The 21,440-nt window shown below is 44.7% G+C and overlaps 1 protein-coding gene across 1 annotated transcript in view; it reads right to left on the bottom strand.

The window, feature by feature from the left end:
* The window catches only part of CHRNA4 (cholinergic receptor nicotinic alpha 4 subunit), a 77,214-nt gene that overhangs the window by 5,405 nt on the left and 50,369 nt on the right, over nt 1–21,440 (bottom strand). Inside the window, exon 5 of the mRNA XM_026697278.2 lies at nt 18,449–19,826. Within this exon, the coding sequence (XP_026553063.1) occupies nt 18,449–19,826 (1,378 nt within the window). The remainder of the gene's footprint in view (nt 1–18,448; nt 19,827–21,440) is intronic.

Raw genomic sequence — 21,440 nt, 5'->3', positions numbered from 1 at the left:
AGCATTTGTTGGAACCCTGATACCCCTCTTTCCCTCCTCACCCCACTTTCCAGGCTGCCAACTCCAAAAAGTTAGGGATCTTTGATGTGAGTCATTATCCTGCTAAAACACACATGGGTTGCTCTTAATCTGCTCCCGGCAGAAGAACCGGAGACAATGAATTTCCTCAATTTAAGGTTTTCACAGCTGGAGGCCCCTTTTTTTAAAAAATAGTTTCCCGTCCTCCAAACGATGCAGAGGACATAGGAGACCCATGATAACATCACCGTAGGAGTCAAGGGAAAAATTAGCCCGTGTTTAATAGGCTTGTGGTAGTTTGAGAAAGTTAAGTAACATCGGTGTGTTAAATTAAGCAAAGGCTCATCGCACCAGGCTAGCTATTTGGTTGTTGCTTTTGTTAATATATTACTTACGGCAACGCATTTCACTGTTTTTGCTACTGGCTCTCAAATTTCATCAGGATAGGTAGTCCAGTGGTGGGATTCAAAATTTTTTACTACCGGTTCTGTGAGCATGGCTTGGTGGGTGTGATAGTGGAAGGATATTGTAAAATCTCCAGTCAGAGGTAGGATTTGCCGGTTCTCTGAACTACTCAAAATTTCTGCTACCGGTCTTCAGAACTGGTTAGAATCTGCTGAATACCACCTCTGGTCCTCAACTTAAAACAGTTCATTTAGTGACTGGTCAAACTTAGGATGATTCAAAAGGTGATTTGTGAGCGATTTTCACACTTATGGCATCCCCGTGGTCATGTGATCAAAATTCAATCGCTTGGTAACTGATTCATTATTTTATCACGGTTGCAGGATCCCAAGGTCACGTGATCCTGATGATGGCATAACGAAATCCATTATCATCTCATCCCAGGACCATTCCCATGAAGTGCTACTGAATTGTGTGCATGTCCAACTAACAAAATCCCTTTATTAACGATTTCTGGCTTTCTTGTAAAAAACAATAATAATTGTAAGGCAATTGTAGCACTTAAAACCCACACAACTCTGTCTGAAATCCTTCCCCCCCCTTTTTAAGAAAATGTCAAATGATTGAACAATTGTGGAATGCCAATTCACACAAAGTGGGGAGCTTTTTTTTCCCTCACAAGCCAATTCAGTTTTTGCTGGAGGCCACGGAGCTCTTTTCAGCCTTCAGCTGTCTGAATCCAAAGAAACCTACCTCATTTGAGGGCAGAAATTTATTTCTCCAGTTTCTCTCCAACTTACTTGGCTTTGTCAATCTCTTTATTTATTTTTTTCCCCCAAGAGTCACATGAAATTAATATCAAATGATCTCTGGAGAGCAATTAAAATCACAGTTTTTTGAAGGGATGGGAAAAGTCAGATGAGAAAAAAAAACAAAGAGATGCTTTGTGTTCAACAAAGGCAGCTTAAAATTAAATTGGGGATTCAGACAAACTTGGTCTTACCTCACATACCCTAAGCCAGTGTTTCCCAGACTTGGCAATTTTAAGAGGTATGGACTTCACCTCCCGGTTTTCCTGGCTAGGGAATTCTGGGAATTGAAGTCCATACCTCTTAAAGTTGTCAAGGTTGAGAAACACTGCTCTGCCCTTTACGTGAAATGGGGACCCAGAGATTTTCCCATCCAATCCTACAAAATGACAGATTAACTCTCCTCTTGCATGGCATGCATTGTTTCCAACGTGTCTCTGCAGGGAGCTACTCTTTGGTGGACCCGTTTGGGCTAGGAAGCTAAGCAGGTTCTGGCACGGTTAGTAGTTGAATGGGCAACCCTTCAGGTCAAGAAACAGACACCACATGGCGTCGGAGACAGCTACCTTATTGTTGTAGGGTATAATAAGGTATGATAGACCCAGTTTGAGGTACCAGGTTAGAAATCATGAGGAGTTCTAGTCCTACCTTAGGCATAAAAGTCAGCTGGGTGACTTTGGGCCAATTGCCAGGAGGCTGTGAGTTCTAGTCCTGCCCTAGGGATGAAAGCTGGCTGTGTAACTTTGGCCCACTCCTTCTCTTTCCGCCAAACTCGCCTCACGGGGTTTTTATTGTGGGGAAAATAGAAGGAAGAGGGAGTGTTAAATGTGCTTGCCACTTTTAAGTTCTTTATTTAAAAATAAATAAAACTGGGATATAAATAAATAAATAAGACCAAAATCAAGTTGTTCTCTGCCCCATTGTGTACAACCGTGTACAAAATCCATGGATTTATTTTTCATGCTTGCTTTGGTCTCTTCTCCAAACCGACTTATAAATGCCTTTATTAGATAGCGAGTGTTGTAGATACATTGTTCATTGTTAGTTTTCCAGTGTTTCTTCCCCAGGCAATCAATGTTGGGTAACCCTGACTATTATTTAGCAATAGCACAGACTTATATACGCTTTATAGTGCTTTACAGCCCTCTCCAAGTGGTAACTTCCACATCCGGTTCACCTGAACTGGTCTGAACCAATAATATCACACCCCTGCGGCCACATTACCCCAGAGACGACTTCAGACAGTGCTGGCTCTTCGGCTTTGAAATAGAGATGAACAGGGGTGGGATTCAAATTCTGTAGGCGTGGCTTAGCTGGTGGGTGTGGCCAACTCAACATCACTCACATCGAGGCACGCATCTCCTCGCCTGGCCTCTCATGACTGTGGGGAACGCTGCAACAGTCGTAAGTGTGAAAAATGGTCACAAGTCACTTTTTTCAGTGCCATTGTAACTTTGAATGGTTACTCCACACAAGCAAAGTACCAGCAAAGGGGGGGGGGAACTCCAGAGACGGTCCTGAGACAAGAAGTCTTGTCCTGCCAAGAATGTAATAAGGGTTAACGGAGAGGCAGTTTCTGTAAGCAACACCAGAATGTTTCCTTCCTGCCTTCCTTACAGGATTAGGCCAGTAATTTCTTCTAACAACCGGTTCTCCGAACTGCTTAGAATGTTAACAATTGGTTCTAGCGAATAGGTGCAAACTGGTAGAATCCCACCCCTGGAGGTGAGCACCGCCCCCTAGAGCCAGAAATGACTAGCATGTTTGTGCGAGGGGAACTTTTGCCTTACTTCCTACTTACCTTCCAGCTTGATTGTTTAGCCCAGTTGTTCCCAAAGTGGGCGGTACTGCCCCCTAGGGGGCAGTGGGATGCCTTAGGGGGCGCTAAGAGGCAAGGTGGCTGGCAGGGGGGCACTAAGAGGCAGCAGCAACCATGCCCCCCCAGTCATGTGACCAGCAAGCCATGCTCACCCAGTCATATGACCAGCAAACCACACCCTCAAATTAGGCCACGTCCATAGAAATTTGAATCCGGCCGCTGGGTGGGGGGCATTGAGGATGAGTTTGTAGCACCAAGGGGGCAGTGGATTGAAAAAGTTTGCGAACCACTGGTTTAGCCCCCACAAAAAATCAATTTTTCACTTGAAGGAGCCTTTAATATGCCCAACATTCTCCTCTGGCAGCCATATTTGAATGGCACACTGATCGGGAGCATGAAGGAATAGTTTGTTAAACACATAAAAGGTTTCCAGATCAAATTTTTTAATGCCCTTTTATTTTCTAAGTCCATTTTGCAAAATTGATTGGGAATCGGGGCAGAGGCTGATGGGATGACAGGAAAAGGGTGACTTCCTCAATTTTTAAAAAGTACATGCAGGGAAAGGGACGGGAGTTTATCTGGGCCCCTAAGATATCGGAGCAACGTTGAAAAAGAAGGTCTATGAGCAGAAGACGATGGGTCGAAAGTTCTCAAGAAAGAGTGAATTTTCCTCCTCCGTTAATTCAACTCAGGATTTAAGTGAAGCAATCCAAAATTGGGACACATGTGGTAGCTCAACGCACCCACCCCCACAGTAGTGTGAGCCACCAGATGGAACGGGTGGTTGGCCAGCAGCGCAGGCTCTTAAACAGGGCTTATTTGGGGGGGGTAGGGCTTATATTAGGTGCACACATAAAACATGCTGGGGCTTATTTTGGGGATTGGATTCATTTTTGGAGAAACAGGGTATTAGGGGCTTGCCCTGTCAGTGTTGGCTGGTTGCTGGCAAAGAGGCTCTTGTTTCCTTTTTAGCTTTTTACTGTCTTTTTTTGAATGGTATGTCAATGTGTGTCTCTCTGGGCCTGTTGATGGCTCATTTGTCTGAGTGCCAGATTTCCAGGAGTTCTCTAGCTCTCCTCCCCAGTAATTTAACACCCAGATAAGCAGAGATTAACCCTGGGATTAATACCAGACCAATAATACCCCAATCAAGGATTTAGCAACTCAGACAAACAATCAAACAGTAAACAAGAGCTTAATCAAGGAACTCCCAGGAGAAAACAACCCACCCACCCACACTGACAGGGCAAGCTATGGCATATAAACGAAGAGCAGTGTTTCTAACACTGATGATGTTACCTACTTGGGTAATGAAATGTTGTGACTCGGAGGTCTGAGCCTGCCTTGTTAGAAGATACAGACTTAAGCAATGAGGAAGAGAGGGATTTGGCCTCGAGGTTTGAGCCTGCTTTGCTGGAGGACACAGACTTGAGTCAGGAGGAAGAGGAGGATTTAGCTCTGATGTTTGAGCCTGCTTTCCTGGAGGATTTGGAATCATCTTCCTCCCCAGGACCTTCCTCCCTGGTTGTGCCTCAGGTGTCGCCAGATAATCAGGAGAGCGTAGTGGAGCCTCTGGCTGAGGATCAAACTGAGGAATGTTGGTTTGATGCAAGGCAAACACATAGACATAGACATGAAATGCAACATAAAAGGAAATGTCAAATCAGGGACTGAGATGAGAGACTGACATGTCCCTCAGGAAATAAAAGGGGGCGTGTTAGCTCTGAATCCTCGTTCGGGACAACTTGTTTATTTGGAATAGAAGCTTTGACAAATTCTCTGTGCGGCGTTTGCCTTTGATTTATGGTCTTGTTTTGTTATCAGACTTGGCAGGCAGCCTTTGGAAGACTGCCAGGGACTTCTCCAGTCAAAGGAATTTAACTCTGTTGTTCCTGGTCCTGTCTGTTTATTTATATTCCTTTGGAAACTTGGACTCTCACCTCGTGGTCACAGGTGAGACAGAACAATGAAACGTCTGCAAGAAAACAACCAAACATAGAGAGTACCAAGGACCCCACAAACTGGCCATTTCTTTGATCCCCACTTGCAGAAGATCTATGGAGCACCCCTTCTTTTTCTGCGGATAAACCTGAAGGTTAAGTGTGAAGCCAGCCTCCCTAAGCACACCATCCACGTATTTTTGACTGCAGCATGGAAGAAATGTGCTGGGATCACCTGCTTCAAGGTCTTTTTCCACTTCCCAATCTAGTCACTGCAGAGGGTCCCCATCCAAATACTAACCCAGGCTGATCCTGCTTATCGCTGAAATTTAGCATGCTCGCCTTAAGGCAATGCAAATCTTCGAATGGTTCTTCGTGATATAACTCCTTTTTTTTTTTATTACTACCATGCAATCTCTTAATTTGGAGTAGAGTCAAGTGATGGATTGGATCTACTGGCTGGATTCCCTTCCTGATGCCCAGGTGGAGTTCACAGCAGACGTTTTTTCTTTGTGCCTAAGTGAAGCCGCAATACAATAGGATTCCCTTCGCTCTTAAGAATGGAACAAAAATGGGGATCATTGAATTGTTTCATTTCTTCTGATACAGATGGTCCTCAATTTACGACCATTTGTTTAGTGACTGTTCAAAGTTTCTATGGCACTGAAAAAAGTGACTCATGACCGGTGCTCACAGGCTTGCAACTGCTGCAGTTTCCTTAAGGGTCATGGGATCAAAATTTGGTCACTCCGCAACTGGCATGTATTTATGACAGTTGCGTGATCACCGTTTATAATCTTCCCAGCCAGCTTCCAACAAGCAAAGTCAATGGAGGAAGCCAGATTGTATCTTTTCTTTTATGTATACTGAAAGTATTTACACCAAGACAAATTCCTTGTGTGTCCAACCACACTTAGCCAATAAAGAATTCTATCCTATCCTATCCTATCCTATCCTATTCTATTCTATTCTATTCTATTCTATTCTATTCTATTCTATTCTATTTGCTTAACCACTGCATGATTCACTTAACAACTACACTGATTCTCTTAACAGCTGGGGCAGGAAAGACTGTAAAATGGGGCAAGACTTGCTTAACGACTGTCTTGCTTAGCAGCGGAACTTTTGGGCTCATCTGTGATCAGAAGCCAAGGACTTTGTTCTGACCTAGGCTTCCCCAACAGCACGAAGCCGAGTCCTGGTCCTCGTCCTGATAAATCCCTTTTATTTGATTTACGATGAATTTCCTCTCCAATGAAGTCCTGGCCAACTGTCTTTCAAGAAAGATCCCAGTTACAAACCTTTATCATGCTTGGAGGCCAGGCCAATACCTTTCAGATGCCTCAATACTTGGCAAGCATGCCAGAGTGAACTAATTGTCATCTACAAAGCCCACGCCCCTTGCACTCCTCTTTTATTCTCTAGGGCCGTGATGGCGAACCTACGGCACGCGTGCCACAAGGGGCACACAGAGCCATTTGTGCTGGCACACAAGTCGCAGGCAAATTTACCTCACTGTGCATCCCCACACCTCACCACTGATTTTTTTTTTCCGGTTGGTTTGAGGCCTTTTTGGGCCTCCCAGAGGCTTGGAAAAAGCCTCTGTGAGGCTTCTCAGGATGAATTATAGGCCCTTTTCGTCACTTCCTGTAAAGTGATGAAACGGGCCTGTAATTCGGCTGAGAAGCTTTGCAGAGGCTTTTTCCAAGCCTCTGGGAGGCCCCAAAAGGCCTCAAACCAGCGAAAAATCAACTGTGAGGTGCAGTTTAGGTAAGGGGGTGGGGATGGGGATTGCGCGCGCATGCGCAGGGGGCATGGGGAGGGGGGGCACATTGCATTCTGGGTGCTGACACGCAAGTACAGGCGTGCTGGCGTGCTTCCAATTTTTGGCACAGGAGCCCAAAAAGATGAGCCACCACTGCTCTAGGGGAAGGGGCCGTTCACCGTCCACTTGTGGCTTTACTCCCAAGTTGGCCCTTATTCCTCAGCGGTTCCCTTCGTCTGGCAACTCTGCACATGTGCACATTGGGAACAGGCTCCAGCTGTTCTTCTGCCCCACTGATCTCTGACTCCAAAGGCAGCTGATAACTGTCAGACGGCCCTGGCCCCATCTCTGCCTCCGACGCAGAGCCCTCATCAGAGCCTTCCCCAGACTCCAGGACTGGCCCAGGTTCCTCCCCAACCTTTTCACTGTCCGAGTCTGTCGGGCCGCAACAGACTTAACCTGCATATATGTATCTCATCTTTAAGTTCCAGTGGAATTCTACAGTCTCCCTTTACAGTCTACTTGTGATCTCCAGAAAAGGATTTTGTGCAGGTAATCTAGTTCTATAGAAGCTTTTCCTGGATTTTGCAAAAGACGGAAAGGGCTGCAAAGAGGGGATTATTCCGAAGGCTATTAAAAGCCTAGGAAGGATTAAAGAGAATTATTCCAGCAAAGAGAATAGCGTCTTTGGACCGCAAGGCTCTCTGTCATGGTGAAGCTAAGCCACCTACAGAGGCTTATTAAAAACACAGCAATAATGTATTCTCCTTTTATGATACCGTCTCTGGGTTCTATACAATCAAGCAGAATAAAAGGCAAAAATAGTAAGAATGATCAAGATTTAAAATATAAATATAGCTATCCACTTACACACCAATCACCCAGAAAAGAATCAATATCTGAAATGAAGGGAACTAAGCCAACTATATAGTTGATTTCCTTATATCCTTGATTTACGACAGTTCATTTAGTGACCATTCGAAGTTACGGTGGTCCTGAAAAAAAGGGACTAAGCGCCATTTTTCACACATACAACCATTGCAGCATCTCCAGGTTCTTGTGATCAAAATTCGGATCCTTGTCAACAGACTCATACTTACGACTGTTTCAGTGTCCTGGGGTCACATGATCCCCTTTAATGACCTTCTGACCAGCAAAGTCAATGGGGAAACCGGATTCACTTAACAACCGTGTTACTAACTTAAGAACTGCAGTGATTCACTTAACAACTGTGGCAAGGAAGGTCTTAAAAGGAAGCAAACTTCACTGAACAAATGTTTTGCTTAGCAACATAAATTTTGGGCTCAATTGTGGTCGTAAGTCAAGGAGTTCTTCTAATGCTTTTGCAAAGCTTTGCAGGAGATGAGAAACAAAAACGCCAATAAAAGAATAAATACATTTTGCCCTTTTATGACAGCAAGTCTCTGGCAGCTGAGACAAGACCTATTCCACTCGTACTGACTACTACAAGCTTGTTGTAGTCCAAGGAAAGCCGCTGGCTTTGAAGATTTCATCTTTAAATTGCCTTTTGGCTTTCTTTCCAAACTCTTTAGCTAAATCAAGAAGCAATAATACTCCAATCAAGAAACTACCAATTCAGACAAACAAGCTAAGAGTAAACAAGAGCCCCATCAAGGGAACAACCAAGTCCAATCCCTCCAATACTGATAGGGCAAGTATATAAAACGAGAGCAAATTCCACTTCCTGCTAGCACTGATGAGGTTACCCAGTGTGGTGATGAAATGTCTCCAGGAAAATAACAAAATCAAAATTACAGAGTTGGAAGCAGTGGTGGTATTCAGCTGGTTCACTCCGGTTCAGGCAAACCGGTAGCAAAGCTTAGGCGTGGGTCGCTAAACTGGTACTAACTTCTGGCTGGCCATGCCCCTGACCCGGTCGCCCCCTCCCCTCCCCGTCCAGTTAGTCCTTATCGCGCATGCCCGACATCGCTGACTGCGTTCTTCCCCACCCAGTCGCTCCTTAAGATATTTCCTTTTTTTTTTAACCTCCCAACAATCAGCTCCTCCTATGATCAGCTGTGCCAGGATTCCACTCTCTGTCTTACTGCTTCACCCCGGAGGCTTCCCTGAGGCCCAGGAAGGCAAAAAAATGGAGGGGGGCATAGCTCCCCCCACCCCATGCTCCATTTTTTGCCTTCCTGGGCCCCAGGGAAGCCTTCTGGGAGCAAAAACAGCCCAAAATGGAGCATAGGGGGGGGTCCTACACGCCCCCATCAGGCTCCATTTTTTCCTTCCTGAGCCCCAGAGAAGCCTTCTGGGAGCAAAACCGCCAGCCCCAGGAGGGTTGCTTGAGGCCCAGAAGACCCCCAAAAATTGGGAGGGGGCGGGTTGCTGCAAAAAAATAAATAAAAAAACATGCCCACATTTCTAAATGCAACGTCTGTTCCATGGGTTGATTGCTCTCACTGTCAGAAAGTTTCTCCTTATTTCCAGGTTGAATCTCTCCTTGGTCAGTTTCCATCTATTATTCCTTGGCCTTCAGGTGCTTTGGAAAACAGCTTGACCCCCATTCCTCCTCTCTGTGGCAGAGCCTCAAGTATTGGATGACTGCTATCATGTCTCCCCTGGTCCTTCTCTTGACTAGACTAGCCAAACCCAGTTCCTGCAACCGTTCATTGTATATTTTAGCCTCCAGTCCTGTAATCATCCTAGTTGCTCTTCTCTGTACTTTTTCTAGAGTCTCAACATCTTTTTTATAATGTGAACAAAACTGGATGCAGTACTCTAGGTGTGGTCTTACTAAGGCTTTATAGAGTGGTATTAGTACTTCCCTTGATCTTGATTGTATCCCTCTGTTATTACAATTTAGGATTGCATTGGCTTTTTTGGCTGCTGCTGCACACTGCTGGCTCATATTTAGCTGGTTGTCCACTAAGACTCCAAGATCCCTTTCACAGTTACTGCTCTTGAGCCTGGTTTCACCCAGTCACTATGTGTACTTTTGGTTTTTCTTGCCTAAGTGTAGGACTTCACCATAGTTCCAACCTGAGCTACAAATGTTCTCTTTTATCTTCAGGCAAAGCCTTCCAGGTCTGCCATAGAGATGGGAGATTTTTGGCCAGGAACCTTACAGGCCATCCAGTCTGATTCACTGATCAGTGAAGGATCCTTCACAGTAATGTTTTTCAAACAGGTTTCCAGGAAAATTTAATGGGATTCTATGAAAGACCACGAGGAAAATGTTCTCTTGAATTTTCTCTCTTTTTTAAAAAAAATCACTAAAGGACAGGTTGGACTAGAAGACTCCCAAAATCCCTTCCAAGTCTTTGTTATTCTTGATTGAGGTTCCAAGATTTTTTTTTTTATTAACAAACTCCAAAACCTGGGGGGGGGAAAACCCCAAAGCCCTCAGTATTAGACCATCCAGGGTCTGTTTGAAAACCTGTAATGAAGGAGAACTCATCATTTCATGTGGAAGCTTGTTCAGTGCTTGACAGACCTTCTAGTTATCCTCTACTTAACAACCACAGTTGGCACCGACAACTCTGCTCCTAAGTAATGTGCTAGTTAAGCAAGAGATCGTGGGACTATAATTTTCAATTTCATTGGTGGCTGTCAGGTGCGAGAAGTCAGGAGCCAGGATGGAGTTCAAAAATACTGCAAGTTTATTTCGCACTACCTATACAGGTAGCCTTTGACTTATGACCACAGCGGAGCCCAAAATTTATGTTGCTGAGTGAGTTGTGAAGTGAGTTTTGCTCCATTTTACTACAATAGAGTGGAGTGGAGTGGAATGAAGTTGAGCGGAGCGGAGCAGAGCAGAGCAGAGTTGGGAAGAGCAGAGTAGAGTAGAGTAGAGTAGAGTAGAGTAGAGTAGAGTAGAGTAGAATAACAGAGTTGGAAGGGACCTTGAAGGTCTTCTAGTCCAACCCCCTGCTTAGGCAGGAAACCCTACACTACTTCAGACAAATGTTTATCCAATCTCTTCTTTAAAAAATCCAGTGTTGGAGCATTCACAACTTCTGGAGGCAAGCAGTTCCACTGGTTAATTGTTCTCATTTCTTCTTACTTCTAGGTTGCTTCTCTCCTTGATGAGTTTCCACCTATTGCTTCTTGTCCTGCCTTCAGGTGTTTTGGAGAATAGCTTGACTCCCTCTTCTTTGGGGCAGCCCCTGAGATATTGGAATACTGCTATCATGTCACCCCTAGTCCTTCTTTTCATTAAACTAGACATACCCAATTCCAGCAACCGTTCTTTATATGTTTTAGCCTCCAGTCCCCTAATTATCTTTGTTGCTCTTCTTTGCAGTCTTTCCAGAATCTCAACATCTTTTTTAACACCGTGGCAACCAAAACTGGATCCAGTATTCCAAGTGTGGCCTTACCAAAGGATTATAAAGTTGCATTAACATTTCACTTCTGGCCACAGTTCTTAGGCGGTTGTTATATTGGTAACATGGTCATTAAGTGAATCAGGCTTCCCCATGGACTTTGCTGATCAGAAGGTCCCAAAAATGGATCGCAGGACCTCAGGATATGGCAACCATCATAAATAGGAGCCCGTGGCCAAGCATTCAAATTTTGATCCAGTGTCCATTGGGGATGCTGCAATGGTTATAAGTGTGAAAATGGTCATAAGTCAGATTTTTCAATGGTGTTGCAACTTCGACAGGTCACTAAACAAATGGTTAGAAGTCAAGGACTACCTGTATAGAAAAATGTGAACTACTGACTGTCAAGGTTGCCGCAAAGAAGGAGTCAAGCTATTCTTGATTAGATGGAAGCTAATCAGGGAGAGAAGCAACTTAGAACTAAGGATAATTAGAACAGTTAATCAGTGGAAAGATTTAACTCCAGAGGTTTGGGGTGCTCCAATGTTGGGGGTTTTAAGAAGAGACTGGACAACCATTTGTCTGAAATGGTATAGTTTCCTGCTTGGGCGTGGGTTGGACTAGAAGACCTCCAAGGTGCCTTCCAACTCTTTTATTCTGTTACTTTGTCATTCTGATTGACCCACAGTTTTCATTAACCCTAGGAAGAGAAGCTGCATAATCAAGTGAGCTCTTCCTGCCTTACTCCAGCAAGTTGTGAGGTGATAAATTTCCCACTCTAATTGGAGTTGGATCATTATTTCCCACACTGGCCCCCATACATGCCAGACACATAACGATATAGTTCATCCTCACTAAATATGTAACCTTCCTTGGCTGATGCCTATATTAAGCAAGTCCATGGGTGGTGAGGGAGGGAGAGAGAGAGAGAGAGAGAGAGAGAGAGAGAAAAAATTGGAGAGCTATAAAGGTTGCCCATCAAAAGCAATCCTCTTTGTGAGTCATCTCCAAAGAAGGAATGACATTTACTATGGTTGTCTGGGGACAGAGAGGTTGGAGTTTTAAAATAAATCTTTATTCATGGTAAGCAAGCTGGCATTTTCCTTTGATTGTCAGAATAACAGAATTGGAAGGGACCTTGGAGGTCTTCTAGTCCAACCCCTTGCTCAAGCAGCAGACCCTATACTATTTCAGATAAATGGCTGTTCAATCTCTTCTGAAAAACCTCCAGTGATGGAGCACCCACAATACCATCTTTTGGGGCATTCAAGTGCTGGGATTCAAAAATTTTTTACTACTGGTTCTGTGGGCGTGAGTTGGTGGGCGTGGCAGGAGAAGGATATTGCAAAATCTCCACTCCCTCCCCACCCCACTAGCCTGCTTTGCAGGGCAACCAAAGAAGACCCAGCCGATCAGCTGGGACTCAATGGGAGGCAGAGAATAGATGGGGGCGGGGCCAGTCAGAGGTGGGATTTGCTGGTTCTCTGAACTACTCAAAATTTCTGCTACCGGTTCTCCAGAAACTGGTCAGAACCTGCTAAATACCCACCTCTGTATCCAACCCACAAATGCCCTAGCCAGAAACATAGCTCTCCTCTAACTTGCTCCAATTTGTCCTTTTTCAGAATTCTGATCCAGATTCATTGCTCCAAAAACTAGCATTTTTCTCGTTAGCGGCATTTTAGTTTATGTTGAATTAGTGATCACTAAGAGCCAGTTAAAGGGTTGAGTAGAAAATAGGAGATGGTGAATTCTAGTCCAGACTTGGGTGGACTTTGAGCCAATCCCCTTTCTTTCAGCCCAGCCCACCTCAAAGGGTTGTGGGGAAAATAGGAGAAGGAAGGAGGATTGGGTATATTCGTTACTTATAAAGTTTTTTAAAAAGGCAGGCTTAAAATAATAAAATAAAATAAAATAAAATAAAATAAAATAAAATAAAATAAAATAAAATAAAATAAAATAAAATAAAATAGAATAGAATAGAATAGAATAGAATAGAATAGAATAGAATAGAATAGAATAGAATAGAATAGAATAGAATAGAAAATAAATATCTTTCTCTTTCCATCCTTCTTTCCTTCCTTCTCTCTCCCTTCCTAACTTCCTTCCTCTCCCTCCCTTCTTCTTCCCTTTTTTCTTTCCTTCCTTCCTCCCTATCACTCCTTCATTACCTGTTTTCTTCTTCCCCCTTTCTCCATTCTCCCCTCTCCTTCCTTTCTTCCATTGCTGCTTCTTCTCATCCCTTTCTTTTTCCTTCCTTCCTTCCTTCCTTCCTTCCTTCCTTCCTTCCTTCCTTCCTTCCTTCCTTCCTTCCTTCTCTCTCTCTCTCTCTCTCTTGCTCTCTTTCTCTTTCTCTCCCTCTGTTCCCATCCTTTTCTTTCTCTCTTTTTTCTTTTTTTTTGCCGAGACTTCACAGGGTTCGTAAAGCACCACAAAAACAAAGAGTTTTTGTTTAAGCTCAAAACCAGGCGCCTGTTCCACCTCAGTTAAATGAAAGGGGTTTTGAACTATCTCCCCTTCAGCTCACGATCGGTCTGACTCCCTTGCACATCGTTTGCTCGGTTTTCCTGAATTTTGAAATGCCTTTTTATCGCCTCCTCCTCCTCCTCCTCCTTTCCCCCTGCCAGAAAACCCGAAAGGCTGCTTTCCCCTCAATTCCTCGCATTTTCCTATTGCTGCATCACTCTTTTCAAATTCTAGAGTCATTTTTTTTTTTTGGTAATTGTAGACACAAAGGTTCACGTGGCCTGGTCTTGTCCTCGGCTTATCTAGAAAGACAAAACCAATTAAACTCTTTAGAAAAATGAATGGTAAAACCTGCCTTTTTCGATCCCTTCTCTTTTTTTTTATCGGCCTCTTGCAAGGGACACTCTCTCTGCTTCAAGATAAGAGTTTTATGGACAGCTTATTAGACTCAGCCATGTTTGATACTCACTCCCTAGAGAGGATGTACCAGCAGTGACAGGAACTATTAAAATGCCCTAGTTTGCTATGCACACAGACACCAACTGCTGTGAGGTTCAGTTCTCACACCAATCCCAGGTGAGACTATGGGCATTACCTACCTACAGGTAGTCCTCAACTTACAAGAGTACGTTTAGAGACCATTCAAAGTTACAATGGCATTGAAAAAGTCACTTATGACCATTTTTTGCACTTACAACCAGAGGTGGCATTTAGCAAGTTTGGGCCAGTTCTGGAGAACTAGTAGTAGAAGTTTTGATTAGTTCGGAGAACCGGCAAATGCCACCTCTGGCTGGCCCCACCACCCCCATCTATTCTCTGCCTCCCGTTGAGTCCCAGCTGATCGGCTGGGTCTTCTTTGGTTGCCCTGCACAGGAGAACAAAGCTGGAAAGCAGGTTAGTGGGGTGGAGAGGGAAGGGGGATTTTGCAGTATCCTTCCCCTGCCACGCCCACCAAGCCACATCCACCAAGCCATGCCCACAGAACCGGTAGTAAAAAAAAAATGGAATCCCACCACTGCTTACAACCTTTGTGGCATTCCTACGGTCACAGGATCAAAATTCAGACACTTGGCAATTGGCATGTATGTTTGGCAGTTGTAGTATCCCAGGATCAACAACTTCTGGAGGTGAGCTACTACTCCGTTGGTTGGTTACTCTCATTGTTGGGGAATTTCTCCTTAGTTCTAGGTTGCTTCTTTCCTTGCTTAGTTTCCATCCGTTGCTTCTTGTCTTCCATAGCACCGGGGGAGGAAGGACAAGAAGCAACAGATGGAAACTCATCAGAGAGAGAAGCAACTTAGAACTCGGGAGAAAATTTCCTAACGGTGAGAAAATCAACTTGCTTTCCGAAGTTGTGGGTCGTCCATTACTGGAGGCTTTCAAAAAGAGACTGGACAATCATCTAGCTGAAATGGTAAAGGGTCTCTTGCTTAAGCAGGGGTTGGACTAGAGGACCTCTGAGGCCCCTTCCAATTCTATTATTTTATGTTCTAAGTGATTCCTTTTTGCAACCAAGCAGTGGATAACCAGTTAAATATAAGGCAGTGAGGCGGCAACCCCAAAAGCCAATGCAATCCTAAATTGCATTAACAGAGGGATACAATCAAGTACCTCACTTGGAGGTACTAATACCACTCTATAAAGCCTTAGTAAGACCACACCTAGAGTACTGCATCCAGTTTTGGTCACCAGAGTATTAGAAAAGATGTTGAGACTCTAGAAAAAGTGCTGGGAAGAGCAACCAGGACTGGAGACTAAAACATATGAACAATGGTTGCAGGAACTGGGCCTGGCTAGTCTAGTGAAGAGATGGACCAGGGGAGACAGGATAGAGGTCTTCCAATATTTGAGGGGCTGCCACAGAAAGGAGAGGGGACAAGCTATTCTCCAAAGCACCTGAAGGAAGACAAGAAGCAATGGATGGAAAGTAATCAAAGAGAGAAGCAACCTAGAACTAAGGAGAACAGTGAGAACAATCGATGGAACAGAAGTTGTTCTTGGAAGTTGTGAGAACTTCATCCCTGGAGGCTTTCAAGAAGAGACTGGACTGCCATTTGTCAGATATGGTGTAGAGTCTCCTGCTTGGGCAGGGGGTTGGACCAGGCGACCTACATGGTCCCTTCCAAATCTGTTGATCTGTTAAAGCAAGGTCAATGGGGAAGCCAAATTCACTTAACCACCATGTTACTAACAGGAACTGAAATGATTTGCTTAACAACTGTGTTAAGAAAACTCATAAAATGGGGCAAAACTCACTTTAACAACCATCCTACTTAGCAACAAAGGAAATTTTGCGCTCCGCTGTGGTCATAAGCCAAGGACTACCTGTTTCTTTTACTTTCAAAGAGTTCTAATGATCTTCTCCAGCCTCTTCTGGTATTTTCCTCTTGCGGGAAATGTCATGGCAGAAGGGAGCGTGTTCCATATAGAGCCAGGAAATATATATATATATTTATATATCTAAAGCCTGAAGCTCAGTTTCAAGGTTCAGTTGTCAGCAGCTGAAAAGACTTGGGGAGGTTCACCAAGAAATGGAGAAGGGCGCTAAGCTAGAAACAAATAAATTAGAAGGAGGAGGTGAAGAGGTCCTTGGGCCAGGAGGCAGACATCAGCGAGGAAGCTGGGTGAGGAGGTTACAGTAGCAGTCCCGTTGATTTATTTCCAGCCGAGAGGCCAAAAGGCATTTGACAGGACAGGCAGAGGCAACCTCATAGTCTTTGTTCCACCTGCTGTTTTCATGCTTCAAACATCATCTCGATTCCTAAGAAATCTTCCACAGAAGACTTGTATACAGTAGCTCTCAACTTACCACAGTTCATTTAGTGACTGTTCAAAGTTACAAAATGCACTTACGACCATTTTTCACCGGGTTAGGGCCTTTGCAGCAATGCTCATGGTCACGTGATCAAAATTCAGATGCTCAGCGACTGGTCCATATTTATGACTGTTGCTGAATCACAGGGTCGCGTGTAGTGACTTTGGAAGCCAGATTGTCATGCCCCTGTCGGAGTCTGAATCCGAGGAGGAAGATAAACAGCTGACAGGGAGTGGGAGTGTGGCTCCATTGGCTGTGGAGGAAACTGGGGTAGGGCAAAGTCCAGCTGGCAGAGCGGGGGAGAGGTAGAACAAGGGAGAGGAAATTCAGAGGAAGACCCACCCACTCCCTTCATCCTAGGGCATGCAGGGAGGAAAGGAGAAGAGAGCAATGTGGGTTGCATGACTTATGGGAGAGGAAAGGGCCCTGATTCCCTTCGTTAGGCATACCTGGGAAGAGAGTTTAAGAAAGAAGAAGCTGAGAGCAGCGGTTGCTGGGAACAAATATGAGTTTATCTTGTGTTGACTTTGGTTATCTGCATTCCTGGCGTCCTCCCAACTGGGTTGATTTACTGATGTTCCTTCATGTCTGGAATTCCTTCTCTTGCCCTGCTGGACTAATTACCCCATCTTGCCTTGATTGGACTTCTAGTTACAGTTTTTGTTGACACATTTTGGACTTGATTCTCTGCAACCAATGGCTGTTTCTGGGAGAGTTTTTCTCTAGCCCAGAAGATAACCAGGACATTGGGGGCAAAGTTGGAGCTAATAAAAGTACTCCTACTGATTATCTGACTGTGTTGCCTTTGTGCCACCACCCCAGGTCATCACACCAGATTCACTTAACAACCATGTTTACAAATGTATATCAACTGCAGGGATTCGGTTAACAAGCGTGGCAAGAAAAGTCATAAATGGAGCAAATCTCACTTAATACATTTCTCATTTAACAACATACATTTTGGGCTCAACTGTGGTAAGTTGAAGAGTACCTGTATTGCATGGGTCAGAAGGAGGGCTGAGAAGACACCTGTATACCCTTCACATCCTGGACATAAACTATTTCAACTCCTCCCCTCGGGATGGCGCTACAGGACATTGCAGGCGAAACCAGCTGGATACAGGCCTAGGTTCTTCCTTTGCACCATTGCTAATATCTAATTCTTGCAGATCTGTCTAACAGCTGTACATATTTACCCATGAAGTATGGCTGTAATATTATCACTTATCCTTCTTATTACCTTCTTTATTGCTCACCTCTTATCGGTATGATGATGGTGATTCTCTCTGTTGCTTTACATATACACTGAGAGTTTCTGAATTAAACCTATGTATAAAAATTACAAACTGACAGACTCACACCAAAATGTGCATGAAAGTGCAAAGCAAGCTAATGTAAAAATACAATTAATCTCCCATGCTGGCTGGGAAAATCTGGGAGTTGAAGTCCAGGTATCCTAAAGTTGCCAGGAGTTTATACTCCTCCCTCCCTCCCTCCATTTCTTCTTCCCACGTCCTTTCTTTCTTTTTCGTTCTTTCTTTCCTTCCTTCCCTCTCCCTCCCTCCCCTTCTCTTTCTCTCTTTCTTTCTCTCTCTCTCTCTTTTTCTCTCTCCCCCTCTCTCTTTCTTTCTCTCTCTTCCTTCCTCCCTTCTCAAATTTATATGCCACCCATCTCACTTATCACATGAACTTTATATCACTTTGATATTTTCATTATTTAACTAATTTCTTTGGGGTGGGTGGGTGTCCTGTATACATCTCCACATTGCCATAAGTTCTTTGGGGACCAAAGTTTGAGCACAGAGAACACACCTCTCTGACCGAATTGTGCGCAACAGTCCCACCGCCTAAATTCATCTCCTGAAACTCATCATTCCAACTCAGAACCTGCTGCAATGAACCGGAGTTAGGAAAAAAAAACTCATTGGGGGGCCCTCCTGAGCGTAACTTAAATTTTAAACTTAAATAACTTAAATTAAATGTTTTGCATTCCGCCCAAGACACGAATTCCACAAGCGCTACTAAATGGTATCAAAAGTCTCATCCATCCAGATTTTTGGCTTGCCGGGAACAAGCGATGAGAAATAAGGACTCGCGCTTTTTGGGGGGGGGTACTTACTGAGAAATCAGCGTCTTCTGCTCTCAAGTGGTCCGCGATATAATGCACGCCTTCCACGGCTAACTTCAAGGCAGGGGACATGAGCAAAAACTGCTGCTCCTTGTGGGTTTTGCTCCCTTGTCCCGAAGTGCTGGCGGATTCCTTCTTTTTACACTTACACTTACAATGGGGAGCTTTGGCTTTGGGCTGGTCCACATTCAGATGGCACTGTGGGGATGCTGGGGACCCGCTGGATTGGCCGTTGGTTTGGGACGCCTCTTCTTGCAAGTAGCAATATTGGATGCTTTTGGATCGGTAACGTATGGTCCCTTCTTCAGATTTTCCTGGGCTGCTGTACATCTGCTGGACGCTTAAGGATCGGCCTTTACCAATTGAGCTAGACTGAAGGTCTCCGAGAGGGTGACCGGGAGGCTGGAGGGAAGTGCAACTACCTCGGGTGGGTTCTGGGCGCAGCATTGAATACTGGCCGGAGGGTGACTTACACAGCGGCTGTGGGCTTTTGGGGTCCTCGAGATGGGTTCCCAGGGATGATGTAGGGGACTGTTCGTTGCTCTGTGGGCTGTTGGATGAGGAGGTGATAAAGTTGGGCTCCACTTCCGTCTCCGACCAAAACCGTTGCGAGTTGGCAATTTTGTGCATGGATTCGATGAGCTTCTTGCAATTGTCCTTCACCGTCGAAGGGCGTTTCATGAAGAGAAGGCGCGGGACGACGTCCAGGAAAACCCGCCGCACCCAGTCGGGCATGGTGTGGGTCCGAGGGGAACGGTGGTGGACGTTCAGCACGAAGACGGTGATGATGATGGACAAGGTGACGAAGATCATGGTGAAGAGGAGGTACTCGCCGATCAAGGGGATGACCAAGGACGTGGAGGGGATGATCTCGGTGATGAGAAGAAGGAAGACAGTTAAGGACAGCAGGACAGAGATGCAGAGGGTGATCTTCTCTCCACACTCGGAAGGCAAGTAGAAGACCAAGACGGTCAAACATGAGATCAGGAGACAAGGAATAATCAAATTGATGGTGTAGAACAGAGGGAGACGCCGGATGATGAAGGAATAGGTGATGTCTGGATAGATCTCCGAACAGCACTCGTACTTCTTGATGTTGTAGTTGCCCACAGCGTTGATGATCACCCATTCGCCACTCTCCCAGTAATCCAGCTGATCCACATGGCGGTGCATGCTCTCTAGGTCGATCTTGGCCTTGTCGTAAGTCCACGAACCAAATTTCATGGTGCAGTTCTGCTGGTCAAAAGGGAAGAAAGTGACGTCGATGCTGCAGGAGCTTTTGTAGATGGCGGGAGGCATCCATTTAATCCGACCATCGTAGAAGAGGTGGGCTTTGGTCAGGTGGGTGACTGCAAAATCCCCATCGGCGCTGTGGGAGGTAAGGAGAAGAAAATACAGAATGGGGGTTTTTTTGGGGAGGGTGGTCCAAAAGCACCAGAAAGCAAGACACGAAACAATGGATGGAAACGAATCAAGGAGAGAAGCAAACTCTCAAGTTTTGTATTGCATGGAAGAGAAATTTTCTATACCAAGGCTCAAGAGTTGGGATCCTCCTTATTATCAGATAGAAGAGGGAGTTAGCCCATTTCCCCAAAAGCACCTGAGGGCAGGACAAGCAATCATCTTCTTTTAATGACCTCATAATCCCTTGAGTGTAGTGTAGTCTGGGCAAACTGAATGGAGCTGAGTGTTTCCTGGCCAGATGCCCTTCCTATTGCCAATGCGGAGTTTTGTTCAGCAGATACATTCTCATCGTGCCCAGAGAGAGAAATATCTGCCTCTACCTAGGATCGAACTCACAGACTCCTGATTGCGAGTTGAGAGCTCCACCTCTAAGCCACCGCCCCATTCTGAGAGCAGGTCAAGCAATAATAGGTAGAAATGAATGAAGGAGAGATCCAACCTAGAATGAAGGAGGAACTTCTTAACAGTGAGAACAATTAAAGAAGTTCCTCTCTAGGAGTTCTGGGTGCTTCATCACTAGAGTTTTTTAAACAAGAGACTGAACAACCATTTGTCTCAAATGGTATAGGGTCTCCAAGGTCCCTCTCAGCTCTATTCTGACTGACTGGAGTTTCTCACAGGCTTTGATTCAGTTTATTCAGCAAATAAACAGGCAGACAGGCTGAAAAAAAATAGGCTACAGCTGGCTGGCTCATTGTTTATATTTCCCTTGCTACCTTCAAGCTGCCGATTGAGTCTCGGTCCAGTCAACATTCTTTACTAAAATATTCATCAAGGCCATAACTATGCTGAATTATCCTCACTGCACTGTCACTTTAAGGTCCTTTGTGTTTCCAATGAGTTAAAGCCCTGGGCGCATCTTCCCTTAATGGGAGATATATTTGGGGGGTTTCTTCCCCAAATCCCCAAAACTTTAACCTTAGACTGTCTACTATTGACTTCACCCCTTTCCTAAGAGGTCTGTAGGGGGCGTGCATAAGCGCACCAGTGTACTTACCGTCCCTGTCCTATTGTTTCTTTCTTTTTTCTTATATGTATCCATGCTTATACTTATACCTGTTGTCTTATAATCGCTTGACAAAATAAAATAAATAAATAAATATATTGGCTAGCTGAAAACAAAAGAGATCAAAATGCTGAGTAAGCTAGTAGCTTAGGGATACCACCAAATCGGAGGTTATCATCAAGTAGATTTTTTTTCCCCTCCTCCGTGTCGGAAACACTGTAATGCCAGGCCAAATTTTTCCTAATTTATTCCCATCCATAGTTGGAAATGACTGCCAAAGCAAAGCACAAACACAAAACAAACAAACACACACACACACACACACACACACACATACATTTCAAGTTTCGGACAGCCCTGGCTCCCAAGTATGAGCTATGTGTGATGCTGGAACAAATTTTCATAATTTGTTCCCATCCACAAGAGGGAAAACTCTGTGAAAACAAAGCACACGCACACACACACACACACACACACACACACACACACACACAGAGTGGGAAATCTCTGCCA

This window comes from Pseudonaja textilis, chromosome 3 (assembly GCF_049901715.1).
Source record: "Pseudonaja textilis isolate UNSWEBS1 chromosome 3, rPseTex1.2, whole genome shotgun sequence".
Classification (NCBI taxonomy): Eukaryota; Metazoa; Chordata; class Lepidosauria; order Squamata; family Elapidae; genus Pseudonaja; species Pseudonaja textilis.
The sequence above is the reverse complement of the archived record's forward strand: the minus strand, read 5'-3'. Positions and strand labels throughout refer to the sequence as shown.